Source organism: Delphinapterus leucas, chromosome 10, assembly GCF_059928025.1.
Source record: "Delphinapterus leucas isolate spDelLeu-1000000601 "Yukka" chromosome 10, BTC_Dleu_Yukka2, whole genome shotgun sequence".
Lineage (NCBI taxonomy): Eukaryota > Metazoa > Chordata > Mammalia > Artiodactyla > Monodontidae > Delphinapterus > Delphinapterus leucas.
Window position 1 is genome coordinate 14,283,862 of NC_143138.1, and position 14,553 is coordinate 14,298,414.

General features: G+C 40.2%; 1 protein-coding gene across 10 annotated transcripts in view; it reads left to right on the forward strand.

Annotated features, from left to right (window-relative positions):
- RNF144B (ring finger protein 144B) overlaps positions 1 to 14,553 on the forward strand; it is a 219,733-nt gene that overhangs the window by 87,701 nt on the left and 117,479 nt on the right. For 7 of the 10 annotated variants that reach the window (XM_089918401.1, XM_089918397.1, XM_089918400.1 and 4 more), the window contains 2 exons: positions 6,759 to 6,812; positions 7,622 to 11,363. In XM_089918401.1, the coding sequence (XP_089774527.1) occupies positions 6,759 to 6,812; positions 7,622 to 8,032 (465 nt within the window). In that variant the 3' untranslated portion in view covers positions 8,033 to 11,363. Of the gene's footprint in view, positions 1 to 978; positions 5,028 to 6,758; positions 6,813 to 7,621; positions 11,364 to 14,553 lie in introns of those variants that run through there. The other 3 variants (XR_002646485.3, XM_089918402.1, XM_089918403.1) reach the window with 3 other exon arrangements.

Sequence of the window (14,553 nt, forward strand, 5' to 3'; positions counted from 1 at the left end):
TGCCACAGCTACTGAGCCTGTGCTCTAGAGCCTGTGAGCCACAACTACTGAAGCCCGTGCGCCTAGAGCCTGTGCTCTGCAACAAGAGAAGCCACCGCAGTGAGAAGCTCATGCACCGCAAAGCAGAGTAGCCCCCGCTTGATACAACTAGAGAGAGCCCATGTGCAACAACAAAGACCAAACGCAGCCAAAAATAAATAAATTTATTAAATAAAATAAAATCCCATGAGCCCCTGTTGGGGCTTAGATTCCTCTGTACATATCATTGCGTGTTTACGTGGCAGGTTCAAAGGGAGTCCTGGTTTATTTTTAATAGTATTTATTTGTTTGTTTGTTTATTTCCATGTTCCTTTTGAGGGAGTCAGTGTTCATAGCCTAGTAACCATTATTAACATCCCTCTAAGACTGTTGAAGAAACAGGTAGAGAGCCAACACCAACAATTCATGATCCCACTGGGCTTGCGCCAGAACCTGAGTTAGCATTTGGTTTGTCCTTCCGGGCACTGGCTAGAAGGTCCCATAATTGTAACTGCTTTATGTGCCTGAGATGGTGTCTTAGTTCAAGCTGCTATAACAAAATACCCTAGACTGGGCAGCTCAAACCACAAATTTATTTCTCACGGTTCTGAAGATTGGAAGTCTGAGATCAGGGTGCCAGTGTGGTTGGGTTCTGGTGAGGACCCTCTTCATGGTTTACAGATGGCCATCTTCTCACTGTGTCCTCACATGGCAGAGAATGGAGAGAGAAGCAAGCTCTCTGCTGTCTCTTTTTATAAGGGCACTAATCCCATCATGAGGACACCACCCTCATGTCCTAATTACCTACCAAAGGCCCCCATTTCCAAACATCATCATACTGGGGATTAGGGTTTCAACCTATGAATTTTGGAGGGGGACACAAACAGTCCACAGCTGATGGTAGAGTGTACACATAGGAAGATTGAACTGCTGAAATAGGCTTTTCTTCTACATTTCCAGGTGGTCGGGATTCTTGTGGGGTTGGGCATCATTGCCTTGGTGACTTCCCCCTTGCTGCTCCTGGCTTCCCCATGTATAATCTGTTGCATCTGCAAGTCCTGTCGGGGCAAGAAGAAAAAGCATGACCCATCCACAACCTAAAGATCTCTGTTCGTATCCATGTGCCACAGATGTCTGGGTTATACGAGACAGCACAGTGATAAAACCCCCCTTAGTGAACTCGCCTCCCCCTCCTTGCCAAACTTTGGAAGTGCCTCTGTGTCCAGACTTTGAACTTGCCTGCCCACTTTCGGCATCCAAAAAGGCCAAGCACTGGTGCGTGTGTTCCTGTGTAAAGAGAACCGAGTTCAACAGTCCAGGCCATGTCTATGGAGCGTGTTGGAAAGCTTTGGGGTTGATGCGGAGGAACTAACACACCATCATGCTATCGTCTGAAGGATCCCACTGGACTGTTAACTTCCAGCCACATTCAAGGAGCCTGAATGAACACTTGGTGTAATAAATGTGCTGCCAGTTATGACAACACACATGCTAACTGAGAAGCCAGAGTCTGCTGTGTTGATTTGACCATCATGAGAAGCATGAGGAAAACCTCCTGTAGGAGGGGAAGAATCAGACTGTTTAAGGGGAAATTCTTATAAGAATTGTAATTCTTGTAAGAATTATAAGAGAGCTGCTTATCTTTGGAGCTGATATGGCGGTTCTGCCTCTGCCGTTAGCGGGTGTGCTGATTCCCCAGGAATTTGGCGGAAACACAATAGGTTTCTCCTGTGTGGTCTCAGTGTCAAGCAGGAGAAACTGCTATGCAGAGGGAGTTGTCCCTTCCCAGGAAAAGGGCTGCAGCAGGTAAAACAATCTGGCCTAATGTAGTATCTCTCCCCTGGGTGATAAACTTTCCTTACAGCTAGTAGCTGTGGTCTACAGGATTGTTTTATATGAAGTATGGGTAAAGTGGCAGAGATTCAAAATCGTCATCACAGGTATCAGGGACCTTTCTTGAGCTCTCTGTTCATGCCCCCAACAGATTTAGAATTGGACCTGCAAGTACACACCAACAGTGAATATTAAAGCCCATGGGTATATCTAGAATATGTATAACTTGCTGCCTACCTAGAGTTTCTATTCATTGGGCATGAATGGATTTACCCAATAGTACACACAAAGTAAATGTTTACTTAAAAGCCATTCTTCTGGGACTAATATGGCTTATTATAAATCAACCTAAATATTTTTTGCATATTATATATGTAAATTTTGTTTACAAGTTCATAAGTTCCCCAAAGGTTTTGACTCATAAACATAACTCTTTTAAAATAGTACAATGTGCCATCCCAGTTTGTAAAAATGCTAATTGATAATCAAGTTGTTTATGTATTTTCAAACACAGTTCAGAGCAGCTCTCTTCCCAGCAGCAAAGTTTTGCTCTTTCAGCATCTGTTAGGGCAATCAGAGTACTTTTTGTATGTACAGGGCACTGATAAAACAACAAAAAATATCTGAGAAACAAAATGTAAATGCTTTATGTATCTTAAATAGTTTGGGTTCGTATCACCTCCTTGTGGCTTATTTTTCCCATTATTCTATTAGTCAGATTTTGAATAAATGAGTTTAGAAAAGACAGTAACTTTTACTATAGTTGCCATTAGCAAAGTAACCTGATGCTTCGTGAGAACCATGTTAAATGTTAGTGGACGGCTCTCCTTGAAGCTAGGGGTACCACATCAAGACCTATCAGGACCTATTTTCTGAGGTAACTGGGTAACTAGACTATTAAATTGCTGCTATCCTGGACCTGTTACTAAAGAACGATGCTTTGCCTACGTAATGGATTGTATTCTAAGTGGGGATGTGTATATTTAAGAAGCTTTAATTCACATGTACATATTGATATCTGATATATGTATAGTACATCTAGTGGTTGTGTACATTTTTATTTACTGTTTGTATAGAACATAGATAACTCTGGGAAAACTTTTGAATGGCCACCAACCCCTAAATATTTTAAATTATTCATTAGGAATTTCTCAATATTAAGTGTCTTTATTTTCCTTTGAAACTCTAAACACTTCAGGAAAAAAAAATCAATCTCTTCTTCTAGCACTGTATTTCATATTAGTACAAATATAAATGGATATATATTTGAGTAATTTGCTTTTTCTTACACTGCCTTATTATAGTACAGGGCATTTATAACTGCTCAGGGGATCACAGGAATTCAACTGAAATTGAATTTTTGTACCAAGAATGTCAGTCATGGCAATGTACTCCCCCATATTAATACAGTCTTCAAGCTGGGTTCCACAAAGAATCTTTAAACAGGGGCTGATTTCAAGTAACCTAAAATTCTATGTTATCTGAGGCAGAGCTCCTGAATTTGGAGTAAAAGTGGAAGAAAGCATCTATGCTATTATTTCCTTGACAAACTGAAGGACTATGTCTTCTCACAGAGATGCTATAAAAGAATTAGCTTACTTTTTTTGTGGGCAGTGGGAAGTGTTTGTCAAATAGATTTAAAATAACTGGATTTAGAGGGACTTCCCTGGTGGTCCAGTGGTTAAGACTCCGTGTTTCCACTTCAGGGAACACGGGTTCGATCCCTAGTCAGGGAACTAAGATCCCGCAAGCCATGCAGTACAGCCAAAAAATATATATAACATAAAATAATTTAAAAAAAGAACTGAAGTAGAGAATAGCTTAAAATAACTGGATTTAAGTTTTTAAATGTTGAAAAGTGCCTGAAAACTGGTGATTTCTTCCTTAAAGCGCTCAACTATTTGGCCTGTGTGAGATTGTTGGAATCAACAGGAATAGGTTGGTTGGTTAAAACCCACTTATATCTCCAGTGCATCAAAGGGTGAGATGCAAGCCAGTCTAGAGATTGTGTTTATAATGGGGAAAGCTGGCAACTTTGATAACAGAGACTGATGTTTTCATTTTGTATAACTGGCCAGAGAAAGGGTTTTTACCCTTGTTGCCTTCCTCTGTTTGTCAGCTCTGTCCTTCCCTAGTGATTCTCTGTCCGTCCTAGGAAGAAATATGGGTCTATCTAATTATCTTTGGATGTTGTGGCAGAAGATCGTTTTGTTTGAAGTAGTGTAGTCCATTTGAAATGGAAATTAAACAAATCCTTCGTCACATTGTAATCTGGATGGGATAACTCACCATCCAGAAAAGCTATTGGATGTAATTCCATAACGTTTAGCTGTTGCCCCTTCTAGGGATTTTTTCCATTGTTATTAGGCAGGGAGGTGAAGAGGAAAACCACATGGAACCAAGTTTTAGAATCTTAGGTATCCTATTTGTTCATGCCATGGATGTTTGCTCCCCACTTGAAATCCCTAGTTTGAAAGAGGCCTTTGAAAAACCAACAATTCACAGTGTGAATTTTCTTGTCGCTGGCATCACAAAAATCTCACCTATTCAGGTTTGAAAATCTACATGTTTATTTGAATGTAAATCACCGTTTCTTAGAACCCCAATTGTCTCTTAAAAATTATAGAGAATCTAGGGCTTCCCTGGTGGCGCAGTGGTTGAGAGTCTGCCTGCCGATGCAGGGGACACGGGTTCGTGCCCCGATCCGGGAAGATCCCACATGCCGCGGAGCGGCTGGGACCGTGAGCCATGGCCACTGAGCCTGCGCGTCCGGAGCCTGTGCTCCGCAACGGGAGAGGCCACAACAGTGAGAGGCCCGCGTACCGCAAAAAATAAAAAAAAATTAAAAAATTATACAGAATCTAGATATGTATTACTTTAGCCTTCCCTATGCAGTACTTCTAAAAGACTTTCTGTTCATGAACAGATGCCTTTATGTATATAGAATATATGTATATGTGTAGCTTTCAAGATAGTTTCAGAATGCCTTTGATGAATGACATTTTATAAAGCTGTTACGGTTGATATCTGTAGGCTGTTACATCTCATGTTGATTCATCATCCAGAAAGTTTTGTTATGTATTTAAGAAATTGCTGTAGTATTATATTTTTCCAAGTATTTGAGAGGAAAATAGCTGTTTTAGTCTCTCTGGCCCCAATAAATGTGGAGCAGGAAATCAAGTGTGTTATGTTTTGTTATGCTGCATGTTTTTAGACACGTTCAGTTTTATCATCCAGGAGCCAACCAAGTCATTATTAAATCTTAGGTTTGGAACTGACAAAAAAGTAACCTAATGTGCGATACCATATATGGAAGTAACTCTTGCTACCTTGTTTCTTAAAAGAAATAGGAGGGGGCTTCCCTGGTGGCGCAGTGGTTGAGAATCTGCCTGCTAATGCAGGGAACACGTGTTCGACGAGCACTGGTCTGGGAGGATCCCTCCTGCCGCGGAGCAACTAGGCCCGTGAGCCACAACTACTGAGCCTGTGCGCATCTGGAGCCTGTGCTCTGCCAAAAGAGAGGCCGCGATAGTGAGAGGCCCGCGCACCACGATGAAGAGTGACCCCCGCTTGCCACAACTAGAGAAAGCCCTTGCACAGAAACAAAGACCCAACACAGCCAAAATAAATAAATTAATTAATAAACTCCTACCCCCAACATCTTCTTTAAAAAAAAAAAAAGAAATAGGATCAAGTGTGATGCCTTCACTTGTTGCAGACTTTCTGTTGTGTGTGTGATACTTCACTCTGCCAATGCATAGGCATTGATCATTATCCAGAAAAATAACCAATAATTTAGGTCTTTGATCATCCTAATAAAAAATGCCAGACATCAGAGCTATCAGTTCTATAAAATACGTGTTGGGCTCCGTGTGCTCTAAGGTCAGTTCTAACCTCCCAAAAGTATGGTGGAGGAATGTGTTTCCTTGTTATGATTTTTAAAGAAAGGATTTACAGGTAGAGGGTTAACTTCAGGTCATTTCCATTTGATTAGTATTCAAGGCAGGACTCGCCTGAAGTTGAGTGCCAGAAGTTGCTTAACAACTAGGACTTGTGTCTCTGCAAAACTGGAAACTCACATTCCTATACTGGTGTTGATGCCTTTTTGCTGAATGTTATTTGCTTCTAATATGATACCTGAGCACAAAGGTTTACAACTGACTTATAATTCAATTTTCATTTTCTAACCATTCAGTTTGGAGGAAATAAGATCATTTAAAAACATTTTTGGGTTATCGTTTCTTAATTTGCTTAATCGCCTTCTAGAATGTCAACATTATTTCATTTTTAAAGTGTGCTTATTATTTGCAGAACTTGAATTTGCATTTCCAAAGAATTATTGAATGAACCATTTTATACAGCAGTGATTTTAATTAATCCCCTAACCAGCAAACTCATTGCAATGTAAATTATGAATCTAGTGAGTTTGGTGGAGAATTATAATTAGGTTTTCCTGTAATTCAACTGTTTTCATTTGTTAGATAATCTAGGTATTTTTTGGACCCTAAAGATAGTATCCAGCTCTACATTATGAGAAAGAAATGAATTTCTTAGAACAATTTAATAGTAACTATAGTATGTTTTATTTATATATTTTTGTGTATGCTTTTTAAAGAACTTTTGAGAACAATATTATGAAATAAGTGGGGCAGATATTGGATCTACTTCATAGAGAAAGCAATAGTTTTGTGTACATGTCCTGCCAGGGGTCATACTATAAGTGACAGATAGAAAAAGAATGCCACAGGAGTTCCCTGGTGGTGTAGTGGTTAGGATTCTGGGCTTCTTACTGCTGTGGCCCAGGTTTAATCTTAACCTGGTCGGGGTACAGAGATCCTACAAGCAGCGTGGCCAAAAAACAATAACAAAAAACCAGCTAGTAATTCTGAGTTTGCCTTTACTCTCAGGTCTGTGAGTTCCAAGAAAATGTCCTCCTCTTCCAATTGCCTGCATCAATGGAGGTATGTATAAAAGAATGTGTTATTTCAAATAATCATTTAGAGTCTGTATTTTGGTGTGTCTGACAACATGCCTAGGGCAAAGGGCCACCCCCTGAGATCGACCCCAATCACTCCCTGGGGTTCATCTAGAGAAGGGCAGGAGACAGGAGACAGATGGTGATTCCTTAGAGAAGTAATGCAGGGGTGTGTATCTGATTTGCTATTGGAACTAGAATTACAGCTGCGTCCATGTACTTACTCCAAAAGCCAAAGTGTTTACCTCTTCCCCACAAATACGAGGTACATTGTCATCAGTTCCTTTTAATGTTTACAATCAAGACTCAACGTGATTAACTCAGATCCAGATTCTTCCCTATTAACATTACTAACTTGTACTCTAAAGTATTTTTGTGGCCTAGAATTAAATAAATCAGTCGATTGGCAGTTTCAAAAGCAAGAAAAGAGGCTCTAAATAATGAAATTAATGAATTTCTGATCTGTATAAAGACGTGCTTTGAATTCCATTTTCTGCATAAACTTTGTCTTTCAGTTTTATCAGCTTTCCTTTTTCTGTGTGTTATAACTAGGGTTCAGGCTTTTGATGAGAAGCGGATTAAGTCTAATGTTAGCCATTTTATCTTGCGGTTCCTTACTGACCTGGCGTGATTTGAGGGGGTATATTTTCTTTTGGAGGGAGTGGATGGGTGGTTGACATTAATGCTATTGAACATATTTAGATAAAATAAACATGAAGATTTTCTTGAGGTGAGTTGTGAGACATCTGATTATTCATCAGCCTGGGCTGATCTTTTTTTTTTTTTTTTTTGCAGTACGCGGGCCTCTCACTGTTGTGGCCTCTCCCGTTGCAGAGCACAGGCTCAGGACGCGCAGGCTCAGCGGCCATGGCTCATGGGCCCAGCCGCTCCGCGGCATGTGGGATCTTCCCGGACCGGGGCACGAACCCGTGCCCCCTGCATCGGCAGGCGGACTCTCAACCACTGCGCCACCAGGGAAGCCCTGGACTGATTTTTTTGAAGTCAAGCCAGTTTGTTTCACTAAAAGCAAACAAGTCCAGAAATCCACACACTGCCCTGCATGGTGTGTCCCAAATTCCAGCCTGGCCCTTGGACTTTGGCACCACAAGGGTACGTGAACAAAGTTGGGAGAGTGTTGGTAAATCTGTGACACCCCAGGCACAGAACCAGCAGGCGATGTCCTCTGTTCTCCCTGCCTTCTGCTAGTCCAGGTGGTGTGGGGTTGGGGGACAGACACCCAGCTTGTAATAAGTGGCTTCAGTTCCAGGCCTGGCTTTGCTCTTGACTGGTGCTGTGGTTTGGGGCCAGCCATTTATCACATGGTGTCATTTTGTCTATTTTAACTCAGGCTTAGGAGGATAGGATGAGATCACGAATGTCAAAGTGCTTCTAAGTGTTCTTTGTTAGGAGGGGAGAGGAGAGGGAGCCATTGTACTGTGTGTGCTGTGGCTGTGAGTGTGGGTGATGAGTTTGTAGTCAGACATTCTTTCCAAAGGAGAAAAGAGAACTAAGGGGCGGGGTCCCCAAAATATATTTCAAGCTTGTGAATGTGTGTGAGGTAGGAATGACCTCCTCAGTAAATATGTTGTCTTTTTAGATTTAAAATATTCCTGGGCTTCCCTGGTGGCACAGTGGTTGAGAGTCCGCCTGCCGATGCAGGGGACACGGGTTCGTGCCCCGGTCTGGGAAGATCCCACATGCCGCAGAGCAGCTGGGCCTGTGAGCCATGGCCGCTGAGCCTGCGCGTCCAGAGCCTGTGCTCCGCACCGGGAGAGGCCACAACAGTGAGAGGCCCTCATACCGCCAAAAAAAATTATATATATATATATATATATATATATATATATATATATTCCTTCATGTCACTTTTTCACAAATATTTCACAAGCATGTAGCTAATTTTATGCTCCATTAAAATGGAGGATATGTGGAGAAAGAAATGCGTTCATAAAAGCACAAGAAGTTTTTCTTGGGGGGAGGTTTATGGTAAAAACTTGCATTTACAAGATTTCTTATGGTGTGCAAAGTATTTTGAATCACATTTCCATTGGCTCTTCATACTATTCTGGGAAGTAGCTATTAATATGCCCCTCCCCCAATTTACAGATGGGAGCTGAGACTCAGGGGCTAGGTGACGTGGCACAAGTTCATAAAGTGGGTTGGAGGCAAAGCTAGAATTTGAACCCACATCTTGCATGAGCCAGCCTAGGGCCTCTTAGCATTATTTTAATTTTTAAAATAGTGGCTTAAAGCAACACATTCATTAATCTCAGTTTCTGTACATCGGAAGTTTGGCATGATGTAGTTGGGTTCTCAGCTCAGGCTCTCACTGGGCTGAAGATCAAGGTGTTGGCCCAAGTGTGTTTTAATTTGGGGCTCAGGGTTCTCTTCCAAGCTCACTGGTTGTTGGCAGAATTCAGTTCGTTCTCATGCCTTCTGTGTGGTGCCCTCCATCTTCAAGCCACGTCGAGTCCTTCTTATCATTCAGATCTCTTTGACATCCTCTTTGGCTGCATCTTTCTGACTTCCATAATTTTAAATTATAAAGTGGCCAGTGGGAACATGTTTGTCATTTTCAATAGGAAATTTAACTTTTTACCGTTCTGTTTCCCTGCCCCTTGAAGCCAAGCAGTTTGCAGACGTGATAGTATCAACTAGAAGAAATCACAAACTCAGGGAAGAGTTAAAAGCAATATCTAGCTTCCTACAAGGGAACTGTTGATCTGAATTTTCAGTTAAGCCTAGCATGGCCAAGGTTTTAACAGTAACTCTGCTTCTGGCTGGCGTCCTTGAGAGGTCTTCTTGGTCTTTACGTGAGACAGATTTTTCCACATGGGCTTAGAAGAAAACCTGATCTCATCTTTCTGAACAAACCTTCAGAAGATTCAGGATTGGACTGAATCTTGTGTTGGATTCAGGAAGGACAACTCCTTTCAAGAGTTGACTTAAAATACAGGATGGTGTTTCCACCCAGGTCAGACCAATAAAGCACTGGATTTCAGTTAGCCAGTTGCTGCCTGTCGTTGAAGGACCTGCACTGAAAGTCAAGGTCATCACCCCTTCCATTTTCCTGCCCCAATGCAGGAATACAGACCCTGAGCAGACACTTTAGATGTTTTAAAGTAGAATGGCCACTTTCCTGACTAGAAATGGAAGACTAGAGGGAGATGTGAGACCTCTACTAGTTCCTTTTGGCTTTGGACAATTTACAATTTATCTTGGCCTCAGTTTCCTCATCTTGAAAATTGGAAGTGATTATTTTCTAAGTCCACTTCAAATCTAAACTTTTGTGTAAGATGGAAAAGATTACTAGCACCCATTGTGAGCCTCATATACATGAGAATAGTACACAAAAGGGAAATTCTCCTTATTAGACAAGGAACTGGTAATTACTGGAAGAAGCTTCCAGGCATAAAATTATAGATAATTCCAGAAGCATGTGAAATATAGTACAAGTTTATTTAAAATAAGCAAATTCAAAGAACAATGGTTGAACTTGGTTTGTTTACAGCTGTTGATGGCTGAAAAGACTTACAACAAAAGTTGTTTGGGGAATTTTCAGGGATGTGTTTCCTCTAGTACTTATATTAAAAACATCAGAACCTCAGTATCCTTATTTTATTCACACAATGGACTATTTATTCTGAGTGCGTCAGTCTGAGGAGTCTTTTTAACATTCAGTTGCTTGGTATTGATTAATTTATCTCTATGTTTCCTATACACATGGCATGTTCTGTGAATTGAATTAAATTTACGGCACATATGTACATGTGTTAATGGATGTGTTATAGGATAGTATATATGATAGTATATTTACCTATCTATATCGTGTGTGTGTGTGTGTGTGTGTGTGTGTGTGTGTGTGTGTGTAGTAGATAGGTGGATGGATGGGCACATCTACTTAGGAACAAAGAAATTTTTATTCAGACTTAATAAATTTTATTTTCAAAAGTAGAACACAAAACTACTTCTGGATTTCAAAAACAGTAAACTAAAAAGCTAAATCAATATTCAAAAAATGCTTTAAAATTTTGACTTTTAAACATTTGAGATTTAATTTTAAGAATGGTCACACTAAAACTCATTTCTAATATTTAAATCTGATGTCACAAATATATCATAACCAAGCAAGTAAAATAAAGACTTAAACAAATCTTCAGGTTTAATTTCTATTACCCATTTTAATGAAAACAAAAATGTGTGTTGATTGCATCTTAAAATAAAAATGGGGAAAGAAAGGGAAATGATTGTATTCTTTCCTTACTGCTCATTCATAATCTACAGGGTATTTCTCGAATGTTTCCACATAAACATCCTCAACTGATATAAGAACACGAACTCACCCTTGGAAGGAAGAGAATGACCTGAAAGCATTGCCCAAAGTGAACCGCTGAGGACTAGAAACTTTTTGACATCACCTGTTTATTTTTTAATTTTGTCTTTAACATTCATCTAAAATTATAATCTGTTCCATATTATTTTGATTTCATTTTAAAGATAACATTGTAAATTACCTAAGTAAAATTCACTTCTTAAAGATGCTTCACCTTTGCCTTGTTTCCTCCAGGACATGGCCCATGTGTAGTTGAACACACTGAAGAAGGCAAGTCTATTAGGTTACCATTCTCATTATGAAGCACGTATTCAGTTCCGTCTTTGTACAAACAAATGTGTGGCGATTAGTTGCCTAAAGTGACTTAGTCTGGTTGAGGAGAAAGAACACATCGGGCTATAGAAAGATGAATAACCGTATCAGGTCATGCCTGATAGATGACAGGTGAGTGGCTGAGCTATGTGTTGGGAGCATGTGGAGGCGGATAGATATTGCTGAAACTTTTTGGTTAGAGCTTTACAGGGACAGTACTGGATCAGGGCTTTGAAAGGTTGTTAGGATTGTGATTGCAAAGAAGGAGACAAGGGCATTATGGAGAGGGGGGCATAATGAAAGCAAGGTGGCTTGAGAATTGATAACTAGCCTAATTAAGCCGAAACAAAGCACTTGTAGAACAGAGGAAAGCCAGAAAATGATGAGGAAAAAGGGACTCTTGGGTGCCAGGCTCAGGAGTTGGTGGGTTCTTATTACATTGGGGAGCTGAGTAACAGTTCTGAGCTTGAAGGGTGACACGTGCAAAGGTACACTTTAGCAGGTTAATCTGACAGCACTGTGCTGGTTGAATTGCAAGGGGGAAAGCTGGAAGTAGCATGACTAGTTAGGGGGACCCTGCACTAGTCTAGAGGTATCATTTAATGAAGACCTGGTCCAGAGAAAGGAAAAAAAAGCAAATGAGAAAGATGTTTATACACACACATATGGCAGTTTCATATATATATATATATCGGTAGCATTTTGGTGGTTATATCACCTACAGAATAAGTGCTTTTAAAAAGTATTACACTATCATTTTCTTAGTTGAACATCATCACTACATTGAATCTTAAAGCCTCCGTACAATTGCTATCAGTTTTTACCTAGATCCAGTTTAGAAAAGGTTTTATTAATGTGAGGCTTACTCATAGGATTTTTCCCTTAAATCATTTTTGGAACAAAACGGAGAATAAATAATAATTACTCATAGGGCATGATGAAAGAGCCAGACCAAACATAGAGAAATTGTATGGGGGATATGTTTCTACTTGGTTTTAGGTAATAGCTTTAGGTAATTCATAAGAAAGTAGAAAGCACAGGAGAGTGTCTTACATTAATGAATTCATTAGGGTTTAAGAAATGCTTTCAACCAAACTACCTTCTCCTTTTTTAGGGAAAGCTGGGAACACAAAGTACACAACCAGCTTGACAAAGACCGGAAATGGAGCTGAGTTCTGAAAGTCCTTTGAGGAAGTTAATTGACCATGTTGTTTTCATTTACTTGGAAAGGAATTCCCTTTGAAAGTGCAGTGAGGTGTGTCTTTCCCCTTTCTTAGCTGCCACTCTGTCTGATAATAAGATAAGCTGATGTAATTTTATGTTATATACTTTAGTATTTATTGTGTGTGAAGGACTAAAGCTTTTAGCAATATCACTTAGCTCAGTGATTCTATTTTACAAAGGATGATTAACCCGTTCTCATTAGAATATTCTTTTGCCCTTTGCCCATGGAAATCTTTTGCTCTCTGTACATCGCTGTTGGAGCTCTGCTTACTACAGCTGAACACAGATGCCAGGGAGGAGAGGGGAAGAACACTGAAATCTGGCCAGTTTGGCGGTTTGTTAATCAATACCCATTATTTCAGGAGGAAAAAAAGGAACAGCTGCATATAATGATCAGAGACCAACATGGCCATCCCTATAACGAATAGCAGGAGAGCTCAGCCTCCGCCACCCACCCCCACTCCCCATAGTTCTTTTCTTTTTCTTTTTTTATAAATTTTTAAATTTATTTTGGGCTGCATTGGGTCTTCGTTGCTGCACACGGGCTTTCTCTAGTTGCAGCTAGTGGGGTCTACTCTTCGCTGTGGTGCATGGGCTTCTCATTGCGGTGGCTTCTCTTGTTGTGGAGCACCGGCTCTAGGCGCGTGGGCTTCAGTAGTTATGGCACGTGAGCTCAGTAGTTATGGCTCGCGGGCTTTAGAGCGCAGGCTCAGCAGTCCCTGCATAGTTCTTGCATGCTGATCAACTGATGCTCAGGAAGGAAAAGTAAAACTTGGAGGAATGCTTGGACAGTTTTCCTAAGTTCTTCCATAGACATTGGTATATGTAAATCAATTGTTAATAGTTTTGTTGTATTGAGAGGGTGAAGAATTGAGTGATATAGAGAAATCTTTTATAATTAAAAACAATCTCTGATTCTCAGAATGATGTTTTTATCTGGCTTCCTCTCAGTTGTTTCTTTTTGTTTGTTTGTTTTTGTTTTTGGGGGTTTTTCTTTGTTTGTTTGCTTTTTCTTAATAGCCAGATATTTGTCTGTTTTCTTAGTTTTTTCAAACAAAGAGTTATTGGATTTATTAATTTTATTTTCCTTTCTAATTCATTAATTTATTTTAAATATATTTTCTCTACTTAATTTTTAAATTGTCTTTATTTACTTCTTGGGTTAAATGCTTTGCTTATTTTCGTTCTTTCTTGTTTAGCTATAAAAGCATTTAAAGCTATGATTTTTCCTTTCAATACAACTTTGACAGCACCCAAAATATTTTAATAAATGCCACTTAAGAACCATTTCTTTGGGGACTTCCCTGGTGGTCCAGTGGTTAAGACTCTGCGCTTCCAATGCAGGGGGTGTAGGTCCAATCCGTGGCTGGCAAACTAAGATCCCACATGCCGCATGGCGCGGCCAAAAAGAAAAGCCAAAAAAACAATTTCTTTGTTTGCTATAGTCTTGTGGGTCTTGTGGACAGAAACCTCACTGGCTCTCAGAGCTGGTTATTTTGGGGGTCATCCTTCAGGTGGAAGTCCTAGTCCTAAAAGTTGAGGTGTGCTAGATGTTTGGTCCAAACTCTGATTCCTCAGAGGGAAGCTGGGAGTTGTGCATTCCTCCTCAATTATATGTCACTGTGCCAGGGGTGGGGTTTACGGTGAGAATATATCTCAGCCTTTCCTACCCACTTCCATGTGGGTGTTTTCTTGTTTGCCTGGTGTGTAGGAGTTGATCCGCTCATTTCTAGATTTCTTTCAGAGGAAATTGCTCTGTGTGTAGTTGTACATTTGCTATGTCTGTGAAAGGAAGTAGGTTCAGGAGCCTCCTGTGTCACCATCTTCTTCTTCTGAAGGGTACAAAGTTTGATATATG